This window comes from Balaenoptera borealis, assembly GCF_965194805.1.
Source record: "Balaenoptera borealis genome assembly, chromosome: 10".
Lineage (NCBI taxonomy): Eukaryota > Metazoa > Chordata > Mammalia > Artiodactyla > Balaenopteridae > Balaenoptera > Balaenoptera borealis.
Window position 1 is genome coordinate 92,877,633 of NC_138874.1, and position 24,428 is coordinate 92,902,060.

The 24,428-nt window shown below is 40.2% G+C and overlaps 1 protein-coding gene across 9 annotated transcripts in view; it reads left to right on the forward strand.

The window, feature by feature from the left end:
* CNNM2 (cyclin and CBS domain divalent metal cation transport mediator 2) overlaps positions 1 to 24,428 on the forward strand; it is a 153,856-nt gene that overhangs the window by 124,707 nt on the left and 4,721 nt on the right. For 4 of the 9 annotated variants that reach the window (XM_082408282.1, XM_082408284.1, XM_082408285.1 and 1 more), the window contains 5 exons: positions 5,859 to 6,002; positions 8,791 to 8,928; positions 10,986 to 11,155; positions 21,067 to 21,160; positions 24,044 to 24,109. In XM_082408282.1, coding sequence (XP_082264408.1) covers positions 5,859 to 6,002; positions 8,791 to 8,928; positions 10,986 to 11,155; positions 21,067 to 21,160; positions 24,044 to 24,109 — 612 coding nt within the window. The other 5 variants (XM_082408287.1, XM_082408288.1, XR_014249247.1 and 2 more) reach the window with 5 other exon arrangements.

Sequence of the window (24,428 nt, forward strand, 5' to 3'; positions counted from 1 at the left end):
GAAGTTTTGTTCGCTCGCTACTCACCTCCTGCCACTCACCTCCTGCCACTCACCTCCTGCCACTCACCTCCTGCTACTCACCTCCTGCCACTCACCTCCTGCCCTGCAGCCCGGTACCTGTCCTCGGCCCGGGGGCTGGGGACCCCTGTCATAGAACTCACTCTTAGGAACTTTATTAATTCTTACTTATTGAGTTATTATAATTCTTACGTTAGATAAACTGGGAAATGTTTAAAAACAAAGGCATATCAAATGCTTCATTTGCCCTACCCTTGTTTAAGTGAGGGGCCACGACACTGCACAACCTCAGGGGAGCCATTAGGCCTTGCATCCTGTGCCCCTACAGTGGTGTGACACAGCAGCCATGGCAGATATAAGACGTTTGGCTTTAGTTTCTCATGGCTGAATCTTCTGTTTGTTTTCCTCCTGCTGTTCGAGTGGCATTTAAGACTCTGTCTGCCTTGCGCTTGCATTGTTAGGTCTCTTGGACTACTGCCTGTCACTTGTTATTAGTGCAGCTGTGTCAGGTTGTTGCTAATTCCATTCTACTTCATCTACCCTCTTGGCTTTCTTCCTTAGCTATTTCAGTTACTCTGTCTACTGTTCCATTTCACTTGATTGACATCAAACTTGTATGATAGGAAACGAGTCCATATTTTCATCAGGCAGTTAAGGTACCCTTTGTCAGCCTAATCGCTATCTAGTTAATTATTTCTATCAAAATACAAATGGTATCTGTCATTCAGAATTCGAGCCTAGCGTCGTGGTAAGGTTAAAAAATGCGAGTGTGGCAACCTGCTACCATTCTGGGCTGATTCTCCAGAGAGAATAGGCAATACTTTGATTTAGGGAGCAGTGAAAGCAGGCAGAGACAGAAATTCGATCCCAGTTTTACTGTGTGTAGATGATTTTACTTAGCATACCTGACAATGAAGACATGTTCTTGTAATTTCATCTGTGCAAATGCCCTGTTTTGAGCACGTAGCAGTTAAAATCTAGGTGATTATTTCATAATAACTTGCTTATGATACTGAATTTGAATAGAAATATATTGATAGAGCCCTGTACTCTGAAGAGAGGCCTGCATAGATTCTCTTAGGTCTGACTTAGTGATCCCTTAGTGATCTAGGACCAGACTACGTGAAGAGAGGCTGTGGGTATAAAGTACAGGGCAGTTGGAAATGACATATATACTGCAAGACCTCTTATAGCTAGCAAAAAAGGGCTGTCTCCAAGCCCTAATGTCTGCTTTATTCTGTATATAGTTAATCAAGTTTATTTAATCCATGTATATTTAAAAGTTTTAGTGCTACTTAATGCCTATAATTGCATGTTGTGCTGATTGCTGTGTTTTCATTCTTTGGACGTTAAGAATCCATCAGTTTATAATCTTTTCTAGTTTTTGGTTTATAAATGCCTTTTATTAGTTTCCCCAAAATTGCTTTGCTGCTTTCAATCCTGGCTTAATGCCTCCAACACTCAGGTTCAGAAGGATGCTATTTGAGCTCAGTTTTTAAAATTTCTGTATTGACAGGTTTACATTTTCTTTTTGATTGCTCCATTGATGAGGCCAAAGACTGAACTCCCTGCAGCGAATGGTTAAGTGGGGGAAGAGGTACCTTGTATTGTCCTCCAAAAGCATGATTAGAGAAGAGGGGTATCATTTTTTTTTGTACTGCTTAGTGGGAAGAAGGTTCAAAAAACAAGACTTCTCACCAGGAATTCCAAAGCTAAAAATATGTGGCTCTGGGGCAGATGAAGAAGTTTCAGTACTGGAGGTGGGGGTGTGAAAGGGAACAAGTGAGCTTGGAAGAAAACTTAATAATTTTCAATCTCAGAAGCCTACCTTACATGAATAATTTCTCCGAGAGTAAGGCCCTTTCCAGTCAGATCTGTTGGTGCTGCTGAGCTGGTATTTCAAGTATGTCCATCTGCATTTAAACGAATTGCTCCAAGACAATCTGATTATGCGGTAGTTACTTTGGTGAGAATAGCGCCTCAGTGGAATGGAAACTTCATTTTGAGTCTAATATTAGACCTTGCTTTGGAAAATTCCTTTTAAATGATCACAAGCTGGGAATAGCAAAAGAATTTAACTTTCGACAGACAGCATTCACCAAGAATTTTTAACTGCTTATGTTTGGGTCCTTGGGAAAGCAGATGTGAGAAACTGACCGGACCAAATTGACTAGACTAGAATTGACTTGACCTGATGCGGTGTTTATATCTATTGCTGATAAGTTTTCCTCCTAGTCTCATTTGCTCAAAATATTTTCATTCTTTGAGCGTGAGCATGCTAAGGATGCAAATTGTTAGGAGGCCTAATTGTCTAACAATCTAAACTTCTAGGCCTCCAGACATTGTTGCCTATAAAGGGGTCTGAGGCAGAGCGGAAAAGGGCGGACAAGCCGACAGAACCAAAGCCAGTTTCTGAGTAAGTGCTGGGAACTTGATCAGACCTGGCCTTCAGGATATTTTTAGTTTGTCTGGCTGATTGTGTCTGAGCAAACTCACCCAGTTTGAAGTTTTAAGTAAACTTTATTTAAAGGACACCCCCTCACTCCCCCACCCCCGGCAAAAAAACCCCAAAAACCTCACCCTGACATTGACAAAAATAATATACGTGTTAACTGATCATGAAGTTTCCAGATATCATGTCTCCTTGGCTTAACCTAAGGATAAGTTTCAGATGCCTTGCGTGCCTTGGGTTGGGAAAACCAATATTGGTGTTTGAGATAAATTTAAAATTTTAAAAGATCTTTCTGAAATTGAAATGCATCTTTTAACCACAGTGTACATTTAGTATAGTAGGTTTTTTTTTTCTCTTCCTAAGCTGGCAATAAGTTGATGGTGCCTTAGAATTGAGGAAGAATATTAATAAATTAATAGGAGCTACCATTTATTGATCACCCAGTGGATCCTAGGCACTGTCTTTGCTAGGTACCAACATTATCTCTGACACTCACGATAATCCTGTGTGGCAGCGACTATCATGAATGAGCCTGGGTTTAGAGGAGACTGAGGCTCAGAAAAGTTAGGTAGTTTGCTCATCATACAGCTGATGATGGCTAAAGTGGCAATGCTGGAGTTCTCATCCAGGACTGGTCAGCTTCACAGCATGTGTTCTTCCTTGTAGGTTATATCTTTTTGATGTTTACTATATTTGAAATTAAACCTGAGAAATTTTCAACATTTACTTATTCATTTTTAAGGGACAATCATAAATCCATTACATGTTAACATAAACAACATTTTTATTAAAAATAACTTTTTTCCAAAACATAGTGTCATTGTTTACCTTTATGTGTATCTCTTTATTATCTAGCTAAATGGAGGGCAGCTGGATTCTCTTCTGCATTCAGTCTGTGCTGTATACTGTTTTAACTGAAGTATGTGAAGAAAATCTGGCCTCACACAGATACGTATTTGGAAAAGGGAGGGGTGTTTTAATAGGCTTTTTGAAAAATTGTGTATGTTCTTCTTTGATAATATACCAAAACTCCCCAAGTGATAGTTTCTTAAAGGTTAGTTGCAATGTAGAATCTGAAACTATGCCAGTGGACTTTTGGTGCACTGTTACATTAAAATCTTTTGGTCTGGAATCTTCCTTACAGAAGAATTCTGAATAATGTATGTAGCTACCCTCTGACTCCAGGAAGTAGAGCTTAATTCCTACCGCTCACCCCTCCCTGGGGGTGGGCTAGACCTAGTGACTTGCTTCCAAAAAGTAGAATGAGGGAAAAGGAAAAATTAGTAACTTTGCAGTGGAGAAGAAACCTGGGAAACTCTACCTTAACCAAGTGGTGAAGGTGAACATCGCCTGTGATGTCATGTGGCTGCCATGTGAGCCCTGATGTGATGTAACTAGAAAACTCATAATCCCAGTGTAATCGTGAGAAAGACATATCCAGATAAGAGGTCATTCTGCAGAGTACCTGACCAGTGCTACTTGATTGTCAAGCTCATGAAAAACAAGGGAGGACTGGGAATCAGTCACAGAACAGAGGAACCTGGGAAGACATGATAGCTAAATGCAATATGGTACTCTGGATTGGATACTTGAACAGAAAGAGAACATTAATGGAAAAACTGGTGAAATCCAAATGAAATCTGGAATTTACTGAATATTACCATATCAATGTTAGTTTCTAGTTTTGATGACTATATCATGGTAAAGTAAGATGTTATCAGTGGGGGAGAAATTGAGTAAAGGGTATACAGGGACTCTACTGTCTTTGCAAATTTTCTGTAAATCTAAAATTACTGCAAAATAAGTTTTTAAAAATCCACTGTTATGTATTGCATTCTGAATAAATCATTTACCCATGCATGATTTGGTAACACCATGGCCCTGGTCATTTGGAAAATACTTGTTCACAGAGTTATGCAGATCTTTGAAATGTTGACACATTTTATTGTTCAGTGCTTTCAAAATCTCATTTGTTAATAGCACCACCTGTCTCATCAGAAAAGTCTTTACTGAGAAGCTCTCAAGCTCATGGCGGCGGATACAAGTTTCCCAAAATTCTAATTTTCCCTTGAAAGCTCAGATGTTATCTTTGGCAGCAAACACTGCTGTTGTTTTCCTTAATGTAAGAGGCTCATCTTGTTCATTTTCAAGAAAATGTCTGCCAAATATCCAAGTCTAAATAACCATAGTTTGTTTGGTAGTCATTCTTTCAACTAAAAAAGATGTTCAGTGAAAAAAAGTGGCTGATCCAACTTGCAACTCAAACAATTTGCGTTGAGTCATTTTCCTCAAAACAATTTGAGTCCTTTCCTCAAAACAACTATCGTACTTGAGAATGCAACAGAAGTGTTTTACCGTACTTTGCAATTTGTCACATACAATATTGAAAGACAGGTCCCGGGAATCAAGATTTAATGAAGCTAATAACTTTTACTGCTTCATCAAGGATATTCTTTTTTTTTTTTTTTGTCCTGAAAAGAATTATTTTATTTTTAAATTTTTATTGAAATGTAGTTGATTTACAATGTTGTGTTAAAGGTGTACAGCAAAGTGATTCAGTTACATATATATGTGTATATATATATATATATATATATATATATATATATACACACACACACACATATATATATATTTATATACTTTTTAAAATTCTCTTCCATTATAGGTTATTACAAGATATCGAGTATAGTTCCCTGTGCTATACAGTAGGTCCTTGTTGGCTACCTATTTTATATATAGTAGTGTGTATATTTTAATCCCAAACTCCTAATTTAAGGGATATTCTTAAGAGGAACTAATCTTTTCCCCTCTCACTGTGTGTGTGTGTGTGTGTGTGTGTGTGGTGGAGAAGACAGTGACCACTAGCATAGTGACCACTACTACCGCTGCCTTGATTTGTGCTCAGGCACTTTACACCATTGCTGCAAATATCAACACAGTGGAAAATTCCAGGAACATTTTAGTGTTCTAAATGAAAACAGTTTGACCTTTCTGACTCTCCTAAAAGGGTCTTGGGCACCCCTAGGGGTCCACAGACCACACTTTGAGAACTGCTCTCCTAAAGTAAAGTAGCAGTTGCTAAAAGGTCACAAAGGAAGAGCTAACCGAAGACCAAATCCATTAGGAAGCAAGTGGTAACATGGTGGTACCATGTGTGTAGACGATGATGCTCTTCTGGATTAACTGGTCTTACTTTTTATGGCCCATGAAGCTTTTCCATTTGTTCGTGGTATTTCCAAACCATTTTTAAATGCTGAAATATAGACTTTGATAATCTGGTATCTGTGTTTGCTGCTCTTTTTACCATAATCATTTATAAGACTTCATTCAGGAAATTCAGAAAATTACCTCTGAAAATTACCTCTTTGTTTTCTTTTCTTTAAAGGTAAATCTCACCTGGCTATTGTGCAGCGAGTAAACAATGAGGGAGAGGGGGATCCATTTTATGAAGTTCTGGGAATTGTCACATTAGAGGATGTGATTGAAGAAATCATCAAATCTGAGATTCTAGATGAAACAGATTTATACAGTGAGTACCATCGCCTGAGTGTAATTTTCCAAAACCTTTGCTTTTATTTGTCATGTTGTTTGTGAGTCATCTGACATCTCTCCAGCTGTTGTCTGCCTGTTTCTAATTATGCACTGTGTGTGTAGGCTGGGTACCACCTACCAGTATATTCCAGTCCCTTCATCAGAGAGGAAGAAGAGGCAGGTCCTGTAGTGTCAACTGGCCATGTTTTTTTTGAAAAGCCAACTGCTTCTAACTATTGATCTGGGCATTGCTTGCCCTGAACAGAAAACTCCATTCCTGGTTTTCCATTTATTTTACATCTGGAGGAAGACTTGTTCTTAACTAAATTTTCATTTTACACAATTAGGCAAATTGTTTTCAGATAAATTTCTGTCTCTACCTATGGTCATAATTCAAATACTTAAAAAGTGAGGGGAGTTTGTTAAATTGATGGATAGCAACTGTTGAAATTTCTCTGTTCCAGGACCCATGGGCCAGGGTAGAGGTGAGGTTTGCAGGCATAGTTTTGCTGGGGCAGTGGTGGTGCAGCGGGGTATATAGAGAAAGCAGGACGGGTTAGGGTACACAATAAAAAAATTGTTTTTCTCATTCTGTGCTTCTCTGCCTTTTGAGAGGTGGTCTTGGATAGGGGCAGGGGAAGGGAAGTATCCACACCTGTTTGCCCAGGAGTAGGCTTGATTCTGGGCTGAGTGTTAAACATGAATCTTGTCTTATTAAAGTCCACAACTGTTGGACTGTGGAGCTTAAACCCTCTTCCTCAGCTTTACTCTTAGGTAAAGACTCTTTCAAGGGTTTCTTAATGCCAAAGATGGCCCAAGGCCTGAGATGTTAGGGGCTCTCAAAGGTGGTATAGAGAAAGAGAATCTGGGCTCTTTTTGTCCTGTTTGGCTTTTAAAGCATGACTTGGAGGGGAAAATGGACTGTTCAAATGGCCTGGAGCACCCAGGACAAAGCCAGCCTTGCTCAAAGTGGAATGATTTTTATTCAGTCCTGTTAGAAGGGAATGTCCCTCATTTTTTTAAAAAGTCTTCCATGCACCCTTAAAAAAATACATTTTATGTTTATGTTAAAATACATTTTATGTTTATACATTTATGTTTATGTTTTCCATGTACCCACTTAAAAAAATACATTTTATGTTTAGCTCTTGACATGCTTCTGAAAATGTATCTTATTTTTTCCTCACATCTGTATAGTGTTCTTTAAAAAACACCAGTTCCTATGTGTTTTATCCTTTTGACTCTTGGAGAATAATCAGAGATTTCATAATAGAGAATATTGTTAATTCTACGTTTACATTCTTTTCATCCTTCCTCACAGTGACTATTTAATACCAAGTGTGTCTCTGCATATTTATGTGTTTCCCCAGGGGTAATTCTCATTGTAAGAAAGATAATCTAGACACTTATGAGCTTTTATGTTTACACTACAGTTCACTTCTTTTAAACCTTGATGAGACTGATTTCATACATGGCTTCCTGAATGAGATGCTGAACTTGTGGTTCAGGTGTATTCTTGATTCAGATTAGGAATGATGACTACCTTTGTCATTAGAAAATTATTTAGGATGCTTGCATTGATTTATGCTGCCTGATTCTAAAGAGAATTTGAGACAGGAAAATTATAGGTTGTGTTCACTGTCTCCCCAGGACAAGCCTAGTTAGTAATCACTCTGTTTTGCCCGAGGCATGAAATGGTAATGTAAAGACACATGCTTCTTGGGGGAAAAAAAGGAAGCAATTAGGATCTTGTCTCTAACCTAGTTTTTTCTTGATCATTACTTTGTCCAGAAAAATACTTGAAAAAAGGTTTTGCATTAGACGCTTCCTAGATCAGGGATTGGCAAACTACAGCCCTCAAGAGCATGCCACCTGTTTTTATATGACCCAGAAGCTAAAATTTTTTTTTTTACATTTTTCAGTTGAAAAAAATCAGAATAATAATTTTATTTTGTGACATGCAAAAATGATAAGAAGTTAAAATTTCATATCCGTAATAAAGTTTTACTGTAACACAGCCCTGCTAATTCGTTTACATATGGCTGCTTTTTGCTAAACAGCAGGGTTGAGTAGTTGCAACAGAGCATACATGGCCCGCGAGCCTGAAGTATTTGCTGTCTAGCCCTTTACAGAGGAAGTGTGCTGACCTCTATTCTGAATCACTTCCTTTGTATTTGGTTGACCTTGAGGATCTCATGGTCTGGGGTAGAAAAATGCAGCTAACAGTTATTATTATTAAAATACTGTTCCATGAAAGTGTTCTTGTTTGTTTCTTGAGATTGTGTGTGTGTGTGTGTGTGTGTGTGTGTGTGTGTGTTCTCTTTCAGCAGAGGCTGGGAGCCTCTTAAAGGCAGGGACATGCTTCCCTGTGTCTTCTGTAACATGATTGTTCTTCACTGCGGTGTGGCGACCTGAGTAGCAGGAGCGTGTGTGCACTCCGGGCGACATGCTCTGTTGCTATGTGGTTGTATAGGCTCCACGAGGGGAGGATTCTTGTCCCCAGCTGCCCAATAACGTACTTAAAAGGGCTCTGAAGATCTTCACGAAGTGTGTCGATAGTTGCTCCTCATCAGGTTGCCTGTGATTTCTTACTCTGGATTGTGTCACGGTCATGAGTGTGCTGCACTGATTTAATGAGGATTCTCTCTCCCTTCCCCTTTGCATGTGGTGCCTGTATGTAGCGTGCCCACCATCTGGAGAGAGAGCCTAGCCTTTTCCATATATTATGTCATTTTCATTCGAAAAGAGCCCCAATCTAATGGAATGCATTTCCATTTCTCCCTCAGCTGATAACAGAACGAAAAAGAAAGTGGCCCATCGAGAAAGAAAGCAAGATTTTTCTGCCTTTAAGCAGACAGACAGCGAGATGAAGGTTAAAATATCACCACAGCTTCTCCTGGCCATGCACCGTTTCCTAGCAACAGGCAAGTGCAGCTTATCACAGTTTGAAATCTCTGCCAACCCTGGAGCGAGTTTCTCACCCGCCGCTGACTGGGGTGGGCTGGGGGTGGAGACTGGGAAATGGGGTGATAAGTAATGCCACTTTTGTGTTTTGTTTTTTGTTTTTTTGTTTTGTTTGTTTTGTTTTGTTTTTTTCTTTTTAAATTCTCTCCTCTCCTATGTTCAGTGTCGGCATGAACCCTCTGAGACATTTACCAGGGGTGGACCAGTAACTTAAAATTGGTCTGAAAGGTAAGGATGAATGTTAGTGCCACACTGCATGTGAACAGTAGGCCAGGCCATCCGCTTCAGCTAAGTCCAGGGGAGAGCCAGCTGGCGGAGCAGGCGGACAGTGCAAACCAGACACTACCTCGTTGTGTGTCGGACAGTTGAGTAGTTCTCTCTTCAGCTTGCCTCAGAAGAACAGTTGGACATCGGTGGTGACACAGGTGCTATGATTTGCAAAGAAGAACAATAAATTTTCAAAATTAAATCTTTACCCTTTATGGCTTTAATGAAATCAGAAATTCTAAGAACTCTGACATGGATTTCTTGATGGCCTCTTCAAATCAGATTGTTAACTTGGGCCCATTCCAGGAGGCAAGTGTTCACATTATTAAAACCACCAACCCAGCCAGCACTGACTGCTCCAGAGAGGTCAAGGTCGAACGGACTTGAGAGACCGACTGACCCTGCTCACATCCCCAGATGGCTCTCTAGGCGAAGGGTGAGCTCTGTTGGCCAGGGGAAGTGTGAGAAAATCAGAGTACCCAGTGGCCTGTAGAAGACGTCTGTGTCCAAGATGGGCAGCCAGTGCCTTTCAACTGAATGCAGTATACTTAAGATATTTTGAAAAGAATGCTAACGGCAGCCATGTGATGGAATGTTATGCACTCTTTAAGATCATGTTTTCAGATACCTGGACATGCTCACCATATAATATTTATGACATGGGAAAATACTCATAATTTAATGTAAGGTGAGAAGAAACAGTATAAAACCGTGTGTACACAAGATTATCCTTGTGTTTTTGTGTGTACACACACGTACATGGCACGCATGCCTAGGTGAGGTATTAGAAAGAAATGCTCACCAATTGCTCAGAATGGTTACAAGTGGTTGGTTTATAGGCGATTTTATTTTATTCTTTATTTTTTTCTGTGTTATCCAAAATTTCCACAATGTACTGTCTAATTTTGTTATTACAAAAAAGTCACAGAAGCTAATGCAGAATTTATATTGCACATATAACATAATTTAAAAAATTTTAAAACATATAAACAATGTCTTTAACTTGCTTATTATTTTCTATTTCTGATAATATTGTTCATCATTTTAGAACCACAATTTAAAACTAAATGTTATCCTACTCTGCCTCTGAGATACCATAAAGTCCACTTTCAGTATGGCACCCTTAAGTCAGTAATTTTGGGTTTTGTCATTTTAATAAAATCAATATCTTTGTAAACTCAGATCAACATTACATTTTTTTTTTTTAATTAGCAAGTTGGAGTGCATGTTGATGTGTGCACGTGCCTTGCTTTTATTCTGAATCTCTACCTTCCTTTGTTCCCAGACTTTCTCAGGGTAGTTGAGTGGGAGAATGAGATGTGGAGCACTGCGTCTGTGCACCTGGTACTAACCCACACCTAGATGCTTCCTGACCTTTGCTTCTTCCTTTGGCTGTTGTTGGACAGTCAGTCTTTTGTGGCCTGTTGCAGGGCGTCCTGGCAGTCATGGAGCCTGCTTCTGGTTGATTTTCCTTTGTGTCAGTCAGTCAGAAAATGAGGGTATTTTAATGAGAACTGAAACCAATGACAGGTTGAAAATGAAAAGTTTTAAAGCAACAAACATGAGAATTCAGCATTTTCTAATTTCTCCCAGGTAATCTGCCCCCAGCGGATCACCAAACGGAAGTCTCATTAATCCATACTGTTATCGCTTCAATTCCAAGTATTCTTTTCTCTAAACACCTTAATCACTAGTATCATTTTTTTCCATCCATTTGAAGTGTAATATCAAGTTGTGTTTATATCTATAGAAGTAGAAGCATTTAGCCCATCCCAGATGTCAGAGAAGATCCTTCTAAGGCTGCTAAAGCACCCCAATGTCATCCAGGAACTGAAGTATGATGAGAAGAACAAGAAAGCCCCAGAATACTACCTCTACCAGCGAAACAAACCTGTAGACTACTTCGTTCTCATTTTGCAGGTCAGAAGAATTAACAGTTGTTTGATCTTATTGAGTACCCACCCTTCCAATTTGGAGGAGACTTGGTGTAGGTGAATGGGTGTCAAGGATAACATACTTAACTTCTGGGGTGGCCTTACAGTGGGAGAATTTCATCTCCCTGTTTTCGTATCTGCAAACAATTTCAATATAAAGCAATGTTATTAATTACTTTAATTTCCAATACAGACAGGCACTTAGGGATTGCTGAGGCATTGAGGCATTCATTTGAAGAAGGGTGAATTCAGGTGTTTGTATTTTTTTTTGAAGAGTTTGGGGAATTACCTGTGCATGTCTAAATCTTGGCTGGGCATTTGAAATTTAAGTGTTGTGAGTTCCTTGGGTCTCCTTTTTATCATCTTTTATTTCTTCCACCCCTCGTTAGGACTTGGTCTTGCACAATTTCCTAGAGATGCCTTATGATCTCTTCCCTTAATGCCATCAAAATAATCCATTTATTATTGTTTTTATTCCTGATTACTACCAGCTTCTGTTTTAATGAGGAACTGATGGGATAATCACAGCCTCTCATGGCAATGGTAACTTACCTCCTTCTCACTGTAACATAATCCACTATATAAGGTGAGAAGGTCCATCCATTCTGAACCCTCCTAGGGGCCCTAGAGGGGCTTTTGTGCTTGGATTGACAGGAGGCCCTTATTATCTCACAGTTTCACTTGGTAGAGTACAGTTCTTGGTATGGAGACCAAGATGAATAGTACAATGAATAGCATGCTAGTTTTATTGATTTCTTGTGTCTCTTTATTGAAGAATTACTTTTATAGGAATTCTGAGTGTATTTCAATATAAGAATACTAGCCCCTTAAGCATTCTCCTGTTTCTTGGTTACTTCCTAGGTAAGAATTGGAGGGATCTTTATAAGAGTATAATTAGCACTTGGTAGACCCATCTACAATTTACATTGAGTCCAGCAAGTCCCAATTATCTAAATGAATCAAGATGTTTCTTTTTATCTGAAAATAACTCTTATCAGATGTCGAGATGTTAGAAACTCTGGGAAGTGTTGTGTTCATGCCCCGTGTTTGGACTGTATAGTGAATTCTGGAAGCAGAAGTGAGGAACTGTAGAAAAGTCTGTGGATTAACCAGGTATATGCTGCTTTCATATAGTGTTTCTTGGAAACTTCTGTTTGCAGGTTTTCTAAGTCAGTACCCTGATTATTCTACTAACCTTAGTCTCATTCAATCCTGAATTGTTTTTCTTTTTCTCTGGGGATAGACAAGCTTGAAACTTTGAGGGGGCTGGGAATTTATTTTATTTACTACAGTGAAGGAGTAAAGCATTCATGTTTCTCATAAAATCTAGATGTGACTATTCCTTAAACCTAGAGAAACTGAATGACATTAAAAACAGTTTATTTAGAACTTTGAGGATTGACATTGTGAATTTCAGTAATATTAGAAACTCTGTGGCTTTCAATCGTCGATTTTTATATAGTTAGCATTTATGAATTCTGATTCAGTAATGCTCTATTGGTATGTAAAAAAGCCATTTCCTGGCTGATGGATCTAAAAATAGATTTTATGGAAGAGGGACTTCATAATTCTTGTCCCTTTATAAGTAAATCTTTAAAGATATTTTTGATAAGGCTTTTATGTCCATGTACCTATATTTGAATACCTATGTCATGTTAAATATTTTTATAAATGTGACAAGTTCTTGGAACTGACAATGTCACGGGAGTTTTTTTTTTTTTTTTTTTTAATTTATTTTTGGCTGCGTTGGGTCTTCGTTGCTGCGTGCGGGCTTTCTCTAGTTGCGGCGAGTGGGGGCTACTCTTCGTTGTGGTGTGCGAGCTTCTCATTGTGGTGGCTTCTCTTGTTGCGGAGCATGGGCTCTAGGCGCGCAGGCTTCAGTAGTTGTGGCTCGTGGGCTCAGTAGTTGTGGCTCACGGGCTCTAGAGCGCAGACTCAGTAGTTGTGGTGCACGGGCTTAGTTGCTCCGCGGCATGTGGGGTCTTCCCGGACCAGGGCTCGAACCCGGGTCCCCTGCATTGGCAGGCGGATTCTTAACCACTGTGCCACCAGAGAAGCCCCATCATGGGAGTTTTATAAAGATTTCAAGGATTTATGGAGGTGTTCAAACTGTAGAGTTTGGTGAAAATCATGTTCTTGAAGGCCAGGCAGTTACCTGAGGTACCCAGAGTATGACAAAATGAAATATCATAATACCCTGTCAGTCTAGCATAGCCATCACCATTGACAGAGTATATTCCACCTAAAATATCACTAATCCATCATTGGAAATTCATGCCAGGTTATTGAGCATGTTCCACTGCATTTCAAGAACATTAAACCAGAGGAAAGCAGCTGTAGCTGCCTTCCCTTCCTGGCCCCAGTGCCAGCGAGCTGCCTTCTTCTGCAGACACTAGAAAAACTCTTTTATTAAGTAATTGATGTTTGGAATATAATTATAACTAGAAACAATCACTTTGAGTTTAAACCCTAGATGAAATAAAGTCTAATTTATTCAAAGCAAACCATTTAAGTAAGCTTACTTAAAAGAATATCCTATAGGTTATGGGACACATACTACATATGAATAAAAAGGCACTTTCAAGTTTTAGCTGAAAAAGTAGATTTTTAAACTAAAATGTATTGTGATAAAAGCACAATAAATAGTGAAAGAAAACTTTTTTGGCTCTACATGCCTTACATAACTTAACAGAATACACATATAAAAGTAGAAATGGATAGGAACATAATCTTGGTGGAAAATTTTTCCACCATCATAAAAGAGCAAGAAAAAATGTTAGAGTTTTAAATTGTGTAAATAAAATTAACCAAGTTGAAGAAAATTAAATATAAAGCCAGGGAAATACACTTTAAACAAAAAGTTTTATGTGACTTCTTCATAAAAATTGTCATTTGCTCTGTCACATGTAAATTCTAATAAATTCAGAAAGATAGAAATTTCATAAAACTACCTGCATAGATCATGATGAAATAAAATGAGACATAAAAATGCATAATTGAAAAGTACTAAGCTATTTTAAAACTGTGATCAATTCTCTTACAAAGGTTTATACATAAGGTATAGAATAAAAGACTATTAAATAATATAAATACCATATCCACAGTATGTCAAAGTTTAAAATTTTATTCTTCCTCTAAGTACTTACATAAGAAAAAAAGATATCTCTGATTTTCCATAATAGAAAAAGAGCAAAGCAACAAACTAAAAAGAACAAATTAAATAATAGAGTATCATGAAAATAACTTTTAAAATGAAGAAGTTTTACATCCCATAAATAAAATCAAGATTGGTTCTTCTGAAAGATTAACAAAATCATTATTCTATTGGCATAATTAATGTAATAAGAGAAGAAAGAAAACTAGAAGTTCTCCCTTCCCCCCAAAAAAGCAGCTAGAATCAAAGGAATTGCGTGAAAAAAAAAAAAAATGAGACTCTAAAGAACTCAATTTCTGTATTGTACAAATAGAACAAGATGATTTGATAGTTAAATGCATTCTTTACGACAGTATGGCCTAATCTGAAGTCTGATAATGTTCTGGGCCAGTCTCACTTGTCCACATTGATGGAGAATTCCTAAATAAAAAGGTAGCAGTTAGAGACCAATAACGGACCCAAAGAGCTATTCACTGTGACTGTGACTGAATTAGGATTATTTTAGGTATTCAGGGCTAGTTTAATAGAAGGACAACAAAACTAAAATATGCCATGTTAATTAGGAAAGCAGTAAAGGAAAAAAATCCCTATGCTTAAATCAGTAGATATCAGGACAAAATTAAGCATCCATTCTTGATTTCTAAAACAAACCACAACCAAAAAATCTTTGTAAAAATCCATGATGAACAGTGAACAAAAAAGAAAAAAATGCTGTAAACCAATCACATGCTTAAACTGGCAGCTTCCTTTTGGGAATAAATATATACACCCCCTCATATACATGCATTTCAAGAAATCATTATTTTTTATAAAGCTTTTTATGCAAATAGATTTATAGCAAATAAATCTATCAATTATAATTAAAGTAGTAGAAATAGTCCATATGTCTAAGCTAATCAAATTTCAGTGTGGATAATATGAGAGATCATTATATGGTCATAAAAGAAGTAGAAAGCATGTACAAAAATATGTCAAAAAAGATAGTGTGCCTGTAATTATAACTATTATAAACCATTTTTCTAATATATATAGTTGATATTTTACAGTGAAGTATTTGTTGGTCCTTTGGGGAATAAAATGTCTAAGCAGATAAAAAAAAAGTCATTGTTCTTACACAACACATAATTAAGTTATGATTTTAGTAAATATAAAGAATAATAGGAAAACAAGAGGAATAGCTTTCTTCTTTGCCAATTATGTAATCAATGGAAAGGGATGCTTTTTTTTCTGGGGTTAATTTTTGTTGATTTCATGCCCCAGATGTTTTGTTGTTCAGTTGCCCCATCCACTCTTTTCCTTTAGGGTTTCTGACATAGATTCGAAAGGGTTTTTCCCTACGGAGTGAAATCTGTTCCTTTGTGGAGGTGGCAGGTAGCATCTTAGAACTAAACAGCCTTTGACAATATTTAATATCATTTCACTTGTTATTGGGAGAGAATTGAAGCCTTCAATACCAAACCTTCTCAAGGAGTTTTGAGTTGCAGGGTCTCCGTGTCCCAGTGAATAATGTTTCCTCACTCTTGAGTTGTGTACAGATAACACAGCCAGGTTACAGAAAAAAATTATTTAGATACCTAGTGTTGACTCTATTTTTAAAAAATTAAATACATATAAATATAAAACTAGCATGAGCTCCTTTTGAACCCTTTGAGCTGAGAACTCTTACATAGAACAATAAAGAAAACAAGTTTGTAATTAGTATTTTAAATGTGTAAATGACACTGTTTGGCTGATAGGAAAGTGCCACTGGTCCCAGGACGGTAGCAGGGAGCTCTGGCGCTGGCTCTTGCATTCAGCACACTTAGGTCCCTGTGTGCCTGGAGAGGATGGCACCCTCCAGCCCCGTGCTCAGTTTGAGCTACTCTGTATGTTTGTACAGTATGTTGTGTTGTTATTTGGCCTCCACTGGGTGTGACCGGATTACTTGTATGTTTAGTCCTCCCCTGTTCCTTTCTCTTTGGCTCAGTGCTTCTCACACTTCAGCGTGCTTGGGAATCCCTTGGGGATTCAGTACATCTAGGGTGGAGTCTGAAATGCTTCATTTCTAACCAGCTCCCAGTTGGTTGAGTAGCAAGCCTTAGCCGTGATGGTTCACGTAGTAAGAACAACTTAACAGATTTGAGCACTAAGGCAAATGCTGCCACTGACATCTGGTGGCAGCACTTGGTTAGAAGGTGGTCAACCAGATAGCCTGAAATATATGTAAATTAATTTTTGACCGTTAAAAAAAATTTTTTTTTTTTAATTTAAGTGTTTATGAAACAAACTTGCTGAGTCCTAGGACTACATCTGTGGACTGCAGACTGAAAAATGTTGCTAGAGGATGTCTGGGTGGTGCGTCCCCTCCTACTGGGCAGTGCTGGTGAACACAACCTAGTGTTTGTGCCCCTGGCATTTCATTACCTTCTTTTAGGTGTCAAACCCTATTTTGCGATGGTGATTTAAAAAACAAAAACAAAATAAAAAAAGAACTCAATCCCAGAGTGAGCAGGAGACCAAGTAGATGCTCAGCATGTGGGATCTGAGGGTCTTCAGCCTTGAGTCCACGGCTTCCACTGAGCGGTTGATCTTGTTTGTGCCAACGAGGATGGCTTAGGCTTCTGCCTTGAGGCCAGGTACAGCACGTGACTGCTGGGTACTTTGTGGATGCTTAGAAACTTTGAAAAGAGTTGTCTAATACCTTTTTCCAAAGGAAGGTAGGATTCTGTAGTTACTACAGAATCCCAGGCAAAGCTGGGACAGTGAGGCCTTCTTCCTGTTTTGTCAGTTTACCAACATGAAGCCCTAGCTTCCTTTGGGAGTCTGTCCTGTCTCGATTTTTGTGTGTGTGTGTGTGTGTGTGTGATATACTAGACTAGAGCAAATTCGTGAATGTTTCAAAAGTAAAATTGATACGGAGCTCCTTCCCTATATGGAAGAAGTTTGTTTTCTGAGAAGACACCTGATTGAACTTGAGCCAGGCAAGCCATTTCCTCATGGGGCAGCCCTGCTTTGTGTACCGGTAGGTTTACTCAAAAACGGTCACTTTTTTGAGACATTGACACACATAGATGAGTAAAAAAAAATGTGTTCACTGGATGTTTCTAAAACTTGCCTACCAGGAAAGTAGAGAAGGAGTCCTACTAGAGTCCTACTTCAGTCCTCTAGAGAAGGAGATAGGGCTGGGCAGTTTTTTAAACTTTTGGAATTGTAGCATCACAGGATGTTAGAACTGAAAGAACCACAGGTCTCCTCTCCTTTACTGCAGTTTTATAACTGAAGCAAAATTAGTCTAGTGCAGTGGTTCCTAAATGCTGATACTTGGCAAAGTTTTCACCAGTTTGAGGAAAAATGAGAAAAATAAAAACAGTTGCAGTGAGTTCTTCATAAAGCTGTGTGTATTCAGCTTAAAGACCTGTTATTCTGAAATTATATATTTTCTATATTTTGGGGGTTAAAATGTCTGGGATTTTGTGGAATGATGGTCGCAGTAGATAGCTGTGTTTTAAAAATATCTTTATTTTATGAAATAAAAATGTGGCAACCCTCTCTCTGTTTCTGAGAAGGAAGATGGATTTTCCTAGTTCTTGGAATCCAAGCAGCTGGGAATCACTGACCTAGTACACCTGCCTGTAATCTGATGGATCTGGACTAGGTAGACTCCAGAAGAAAGACAGCGGATCCTCCCCACCACCTGCCGGCCTGTCTTGGGGGGCAGGGAGAGATCAGCTGAGGGGGGCTGCAAATCTTCGAGCAGCTGTCCTAATTTAATTTGCAGACTCACAGCTTCTGGGGGAGTCTCTTGAGAGGCCAGGGTGCACAGAGATTCCAGAGCTGGCACCCATTTGCAGGGACACGGAACACAGAAGGCCCTGTAGCTTGTTTAAAAAAAAAAAAAAAAAAAAATTAAAGGATCCAGATCAAAAGGAGATCCATAGAAATGGAAGTCGATATGAGGCTCTACGGCATTTGATCCTCCCTCCTGATTTTCTGCATAGAAATGCAGGTTACCTGATGGTCCTACAGACACTTTTGAGCTTACAGTCACTGAGGCAGATATTTTCAGTTAGCGTATATGTACATCCTAGCTCTCTGATACAAAATCAAGGATTAGTCCATGAAGAAATGGATAAGTAACTGAAGGTATACACAGCGGGCACTTTCATTTCTGCTGCTCATCGTCTCTGAAGATTGTGTCCCTGTCCCCCTCTCTTAGGGACCCTGCATCCCATTCTTTCCCGCCAGCTTTTGGCTTTTGCTCCCTGAGTTCCCACCTCCTCTCTCTCCACTAACTTTCCGCCCTTTCTGCCCCAATTTGGCTAATCCTAAACAGGCCTCATTTGACCCCAAGGCTGCTGCCAGCTCCCCTGTGGCCCTGCTGCCTGTGCTTTGTCCCTCCTGCCCTCCCTTCCCTTCCACAGTCTGATTTCTTCAGGAAAAGACTCCCTGAGGCCACAGTGGCTCCCTCCTCAGTGACTCTCTGACCATCCCTTTACTCTGAGGTTCTTCCCTCTCCCATCTTCTGTGGTGACACGGTTGTCCGGTTCTACTTGTATCTGTTTTCCCTTTGGTCCCCTATTTGTTTCTTTTTCTCCTCCTACTCCCAGTCAAGGGCTGTAATTGCTCATTTTCTCTTCTCCTCTCTCAGACCCCCATCTCCAGTTCTGACCTTTTCCCTGACCTTCGTCCTTCCATTTCAGCCTTTTTGATGGACTCTTCAAAAGGCCTTGTTTTCTTAAAGGGAATTCGTCCCCTCTTCCCGGCCCCCATCACTGATGCATCCCCTTCCCAACATTTCCATCTCCACTCATGGGGTCCCCGTTCTTCAAGTCGCTCAGAGCAAACTTCTCCTGTGATTATTGATGCCCCCTCTCTCTCCTTGCGCTTCTTTCTCCCTTATGGTTTCACCAAATTATGTTGATTCCCTATCCGTAGCTCCTCTCATAGTGATCTTCTTCCAGTCCTGTGGTTACTGCTCTCGTGTACATCTAGACTTGATCTTCCTGAAACCGTATTCCTCTGCTCAAGAACCTGACCTCATTAGCCCATCCTTCAAGGAGCTCCGCAGTCTGACCTGCTCACCAAAGTGCTTTTCCAAACCCATCTCCCCTTCTTTCCTGGCAAACCCACCGAGCCTGGAAGTCTGCTGTCACCCACCTCTGACCTTCCTCAACACTGTTCCCTTCCCTTGGCTCAAATCCTACTCCTCCTCAGATTTTCCTTCCTGTATAAAATTTATCTTTATACAAGAACAGGAAGTCATTTTTTTTCTCTCTGAACTCCTTATATTCTTCTTTTTCCTCGTGTAGAATTTTTGTTTACTGCCTTGCATCGTTGAGTTTCATGTGCTCTCCCCTTTTCTGGATTGTGTGCTCTTGGAGGGGCAAGGGCCATCTTCTCACAAGGCTGCACAGCCTCTCCTGAGGACCCTGCATGGTCAGGGTTTTTAGTGCCTATTGGTTTACAGGTTGATTTTATATTATAGCAAGAGAATTGGTTGGAGATTGATAAAACTAATATTTTCCATTGAGTGAAGGAAAACCCAAAAGAGAGACAACAGATAGTTTTCTGAAGAAGAGTTTTGAGAAAGGGCTTCCATAACTGGGAATTTGGTATAGAATAATAGGGAGTGATCACAGTGATGGAGTTTGCGTTCGTAGGTGGCACAGTGTAGCACGTTGGTGAAGAGTTTGTTCTTCGGTTACTTCATCTTTCTGAGCCCTGCTCTCCTGATTTTTAAGAGGGTGGTAATTGTGTCTGCTTCGTAGAGTTGTGAGCATTAAATGGATTAATAAGCACTGTGAATTGTCAGCACAGTTTCTCTTCAATAAATGGTAGCTTAATTTTTGTTTACCCATTGTAAAGGATGCACCATGAACGTACCCTCCTACTAGAGAGGCAATAATTATAGGTAAGGTGAGCAAGAGCTGTTCTGACCCTTGGCTTGGAAATCTAGAATGCAACTTGCTTATGAGGGTTTTTCCAGTAGCCCAGAAAAGGATTATGGTGAACCGTAAGGCTAGGGGGATGAATAAGGCACAGTGTGTCCCAGAGGAGATGATGAGAGCGAAGAAGCTGTAGTCAAGTTAGAGGAAGGAAAGAAAAGGGAGAACCTTAGAAAAGGTTTTGTCCTGATGGAACGAGGTTTCTTAAGGTGCTTTGCCGAGGAGTACCATGGTGTCCCAGTGCCTCTGGAGTGTCTGGATGACCAGGGATTGGCCTGTGACCTGTCTGCTCGGTTGGTCAGGACCCGTGCTAGGGAGATAAGAGGGAGTTCTGCCGCTGGGAGCCGGTTTAGTCCTGCCTGTTTCATGGTGACAAACCATGTTGGCCCTTGACCCTGACTCTGCTCCGACTCAGGCTCCCGTGGAACTGCTTGGGTGACTGTCGCTGAGCACCTTCTCAGCATCTGTCCCATGGGTGGAACACAAGAGCCCCATCTTTAAATTACTGGGAGGGCTCTCAAAGAACCCACGAACTGGGATGCTGGGAAATATTGAGTGGACTCATGGAAATTAAACATCACACTACTTTCACCTCTGCATCTCCAGCTAAATCCAATTTTTCATATTTAAGATGAATTAACCCTCTCCTCCTAAGTGGGAAAGACTATCTGAGGCTTTTTTTTTTTTTTTTTTTTACTTCCTTGGGATTGTTGGGAAAGGAGTTTAGACAAAAATCTGAGGAAGGACTAAATCTTGCATAGAGTTTGCAAAGAAATTCATGTAATTGGACTGAACATGCTCCCTTTTTTCTTTTCACAGGGGAAAGTGGAAGTAGAAGCTGGGAAAGAAGGTATGAAGTTTGAAGCCAGTGCTTTTTCATACTATGGTGTAATGGCCCTTACAGCCTCCCCAGGTGAGTTTCCTTCTCAGCCTCAGGGCAGGGCTAGGTTTTAGGAAATAACGCCCTTGTACTGTCATCTTTCTGTACCTGCCGGCTAACCCTGTTTATTTACTTTTTGAACTTTTTATTGAAGTGTATAATGTATACAAAAAATACTGCTCACATCATACATATATACCTCCATGAATTTTCGCAAACTGAACTCTCTTGTGTAAACCAGCTCCCAGATCAAGAGACAGAACATCACCAACCCCAGAGAACCCTCGCCCCACCCTCCCCTTTAGTCACTATCTCCCCAAAGTAACCACTGTCTTGACTTGTAAGCATTGACTAGTTTTGCCTCTTTTTGAACTTCAGGTAAATGGAATTATTCAGGACATATTGCATTGAGTCTGGCGGCTTTTACCCAGTGTTGTCCTGGTCACACTCATCTGTACTGCTGTGTGAGCTTATACTCTGTTTCTTCTCATTGCTGTACAGTGTTCCATGGTATGAATATACAGCAATGCATTTATTCTTTTCACTGCAGAAGGACACTGGAGTAGTTTCCTGTTTGGGGGCTACTCTGAATTGTGTGTCTGTGACACCGTCCGCGTCCTTTGGTGAAGACGTTTCTGTTGGGTGTATGTGTAGGAGGGGAATGGCGGGGTCAGCGTTAATAGCTGCAGCCCCACAGTTTCCCAGGGTGGCTGAGGCAGTCACACTCCTGCCCGTGCTGACCGGGGTTCCAGTGGCTCCATATCCATCACTTGATACTGTTGACTCTTTTAGATGTTAACTATTCTGGACGTTTTTCAATTTGCATTTTTCTGAGGATAGTTGAGGTTTTAATATATATCCATTGCCTATAGCCGGCTCTTCTCAACTAGAGAGCTGGCCAGTTAAAGTCAGCCAACTAAGGGTGGGTGTGCCACGGGGTATCGACCTAGTGCTCTGAGCACAAGATGCCAGAAAGCGGTGTCTGTTCTAGTAGGAACATGGACGCGGATGCTTGGCTCACCTCTGGGATGGGACTTGAATGGTTCCTCTTTGCACCACTTGCTTTGCTACCTTATCCCCACTGGCAGGCAGGTAAACAGGGGCTGCAGTACCACCTTGTGGCCAAAATACCAAACGACATGTTGTGCTAGGAAATAACCTTTTATAAACCTCAAACTTTAAAATAGCTGATCCTAAAAGAATGCTGTCACTTCTGAAAACCAGTCTCAAAAGGGGGAGGGGACACCTGCAGACAAGTCTGTGTTGTGACGTTGGCCCTCAGCTACTGCTCCACACAATGTCTCAGGCGCCCAGAGATGTTACAGTTAGAAAGCCAGGGAAATGTCAAGAATTCTCTGACATTTCTAAACCTCCCCTGTCCCCGATGCATCTGCTCACTATCCTGGTGCAGGCTTTTGAGTCACATGGGCCAGTGTCCCCATTGTCTAGCACCCAGTGTGAACACAGGCCTGTCTAACCCCACTTAATTAGTAGGTGTCTGCTGTCAACTTCAAGGTGATCTTCTGTTTTCACTGCTAGTGAGAGGACGGGGAGATTCTTAACTAGGCCAAGAAGACCTCGGAGACAGCCTGAGTTCCACTTATGGGTTATCTGACTGAGAAAGGCCCTTGGCTTCCTCGTTATTAAAAGGGTATAAGATTACCTCCTGTGGCTGTTAGAAGAATAGAATGTGATGATACTCACACAGTACTTTGTCACCTTTAAAACACAACAGGAAATGTTTGTATAACACAAGTAGGTGTTGAGATTGTGACTATTGCTTGGCAACCACCCTCAAATTTGCCCCGGGTTAGCAGAATCAGGTATGTAAGGTGGCTTTGAAAGGACAGCTGGAGGAGTAACTTGTACATTTTTATGCATCACTAGTTCTTGAACCCTAAATATTAGCCCAGTTCATATTAAACCATGGATTTATATAGGGTAAATCACATTCAGGAAAGGAATTGAAGAGCAGGCCTTCCATATAGGAAGTGTGTGGGACTGCAATTTCCTACCTAATGTGGTAGGAAATGCTCGGAAAGAAGGGAATTTCATTAACGGCATCTTATTTACTTCAAGGTCCAGCGTTTTACTTGACTTTACATTGAGGATTTGGGATTTTGTATATTCATTGAGATGCAATAATAAGTACAGTAATCCCAAGATAATGTTTCTATTTATTAATGTTGATTGCCTAGAAAGACCCTACAGTAATCAGTTATCAAGACCGGCCCAGTTATTTGTCAATTATACCTCAATTAAAAAAAAAAAAAAAAAAAAAAAACCTGCCCAGAAAATATGACCCCTGCCTGGTAGGGCATGTTGATTGACTTTGGTCTGCCATTCCCAGGAAATCTGTATATGATATTCTTTATTTACCTTCCTCTAATACTTTGAATTGCTATGGAATACTGTGAAATTTCAAAGCATCTGGTCAAAGTTACAATCAGACCAATTAAGAATGTAAATGAATTGAATAATTTTTTTGCCACAGATAGGGACGCTGTAGGCTGTGCAGTGAACAGGTATCGAGGTGCTGGCACAGGCAGCTTGGGTCACGCTCTTGGGGCAGTTGATGAATCAAGCTCCCCTTTTGCGTGGCTAGCTGTGATTGAAGTCCTTAAGAGCACGTTTTGAGCTATAAACTGCAATGGGGTATTTACTGGCTTAAGAGATTTCTAGGTTAGTAAAGCAGCGTGTGAGTAGGATTTCTCCCGATTTCAGCCTCCCTATATTCCTCTTCCTGGAAAGCAGTGTGTGTTCAGTTGACTTTTATTAATATCATATAGGCTTCTGCATTTCCGGAACTGAACGCTCCCTATGGGTAGAACAGGTATCCACTCCTGTCCCCTGATTACAGAGAGCTCCTTTCTTGCCTTTTGACGTGGTCTCACCCTGTTTTTCTCCATTTTTCAGTTCCTTTGTCCCTGTCTCGTACCTTTGTTGTCAGCAGAACAGAGTTGTTAGCAGCAGGTTCTCCAGGTAATTCTGCATGTTTCCTTTTCATAATTCTGATCGCCTCCGTTGACCCCACCAAAGCCTGGCTGGCCGGGTCTGCTCCCTTTATTTGGTCAAGGCCATTTTCAGTTCTTCTTTGAGCTCTAAAACTCCATGGTTCTGTGACTAATAGTGAGCTATCCAGGACAGCATAAGCCCACAACAGATGCGCAAAGGGTTTGGGAGATGGGAAGGGAATCTTGAAACTGGGAAGGGGAGAGTGGGTCTGACATGGGTTCCCTGCGTGACCCATCCACACTGCTGACCTTGGATTTGCGAGGCTGCCCTTTGGTCTTTTGGTGAC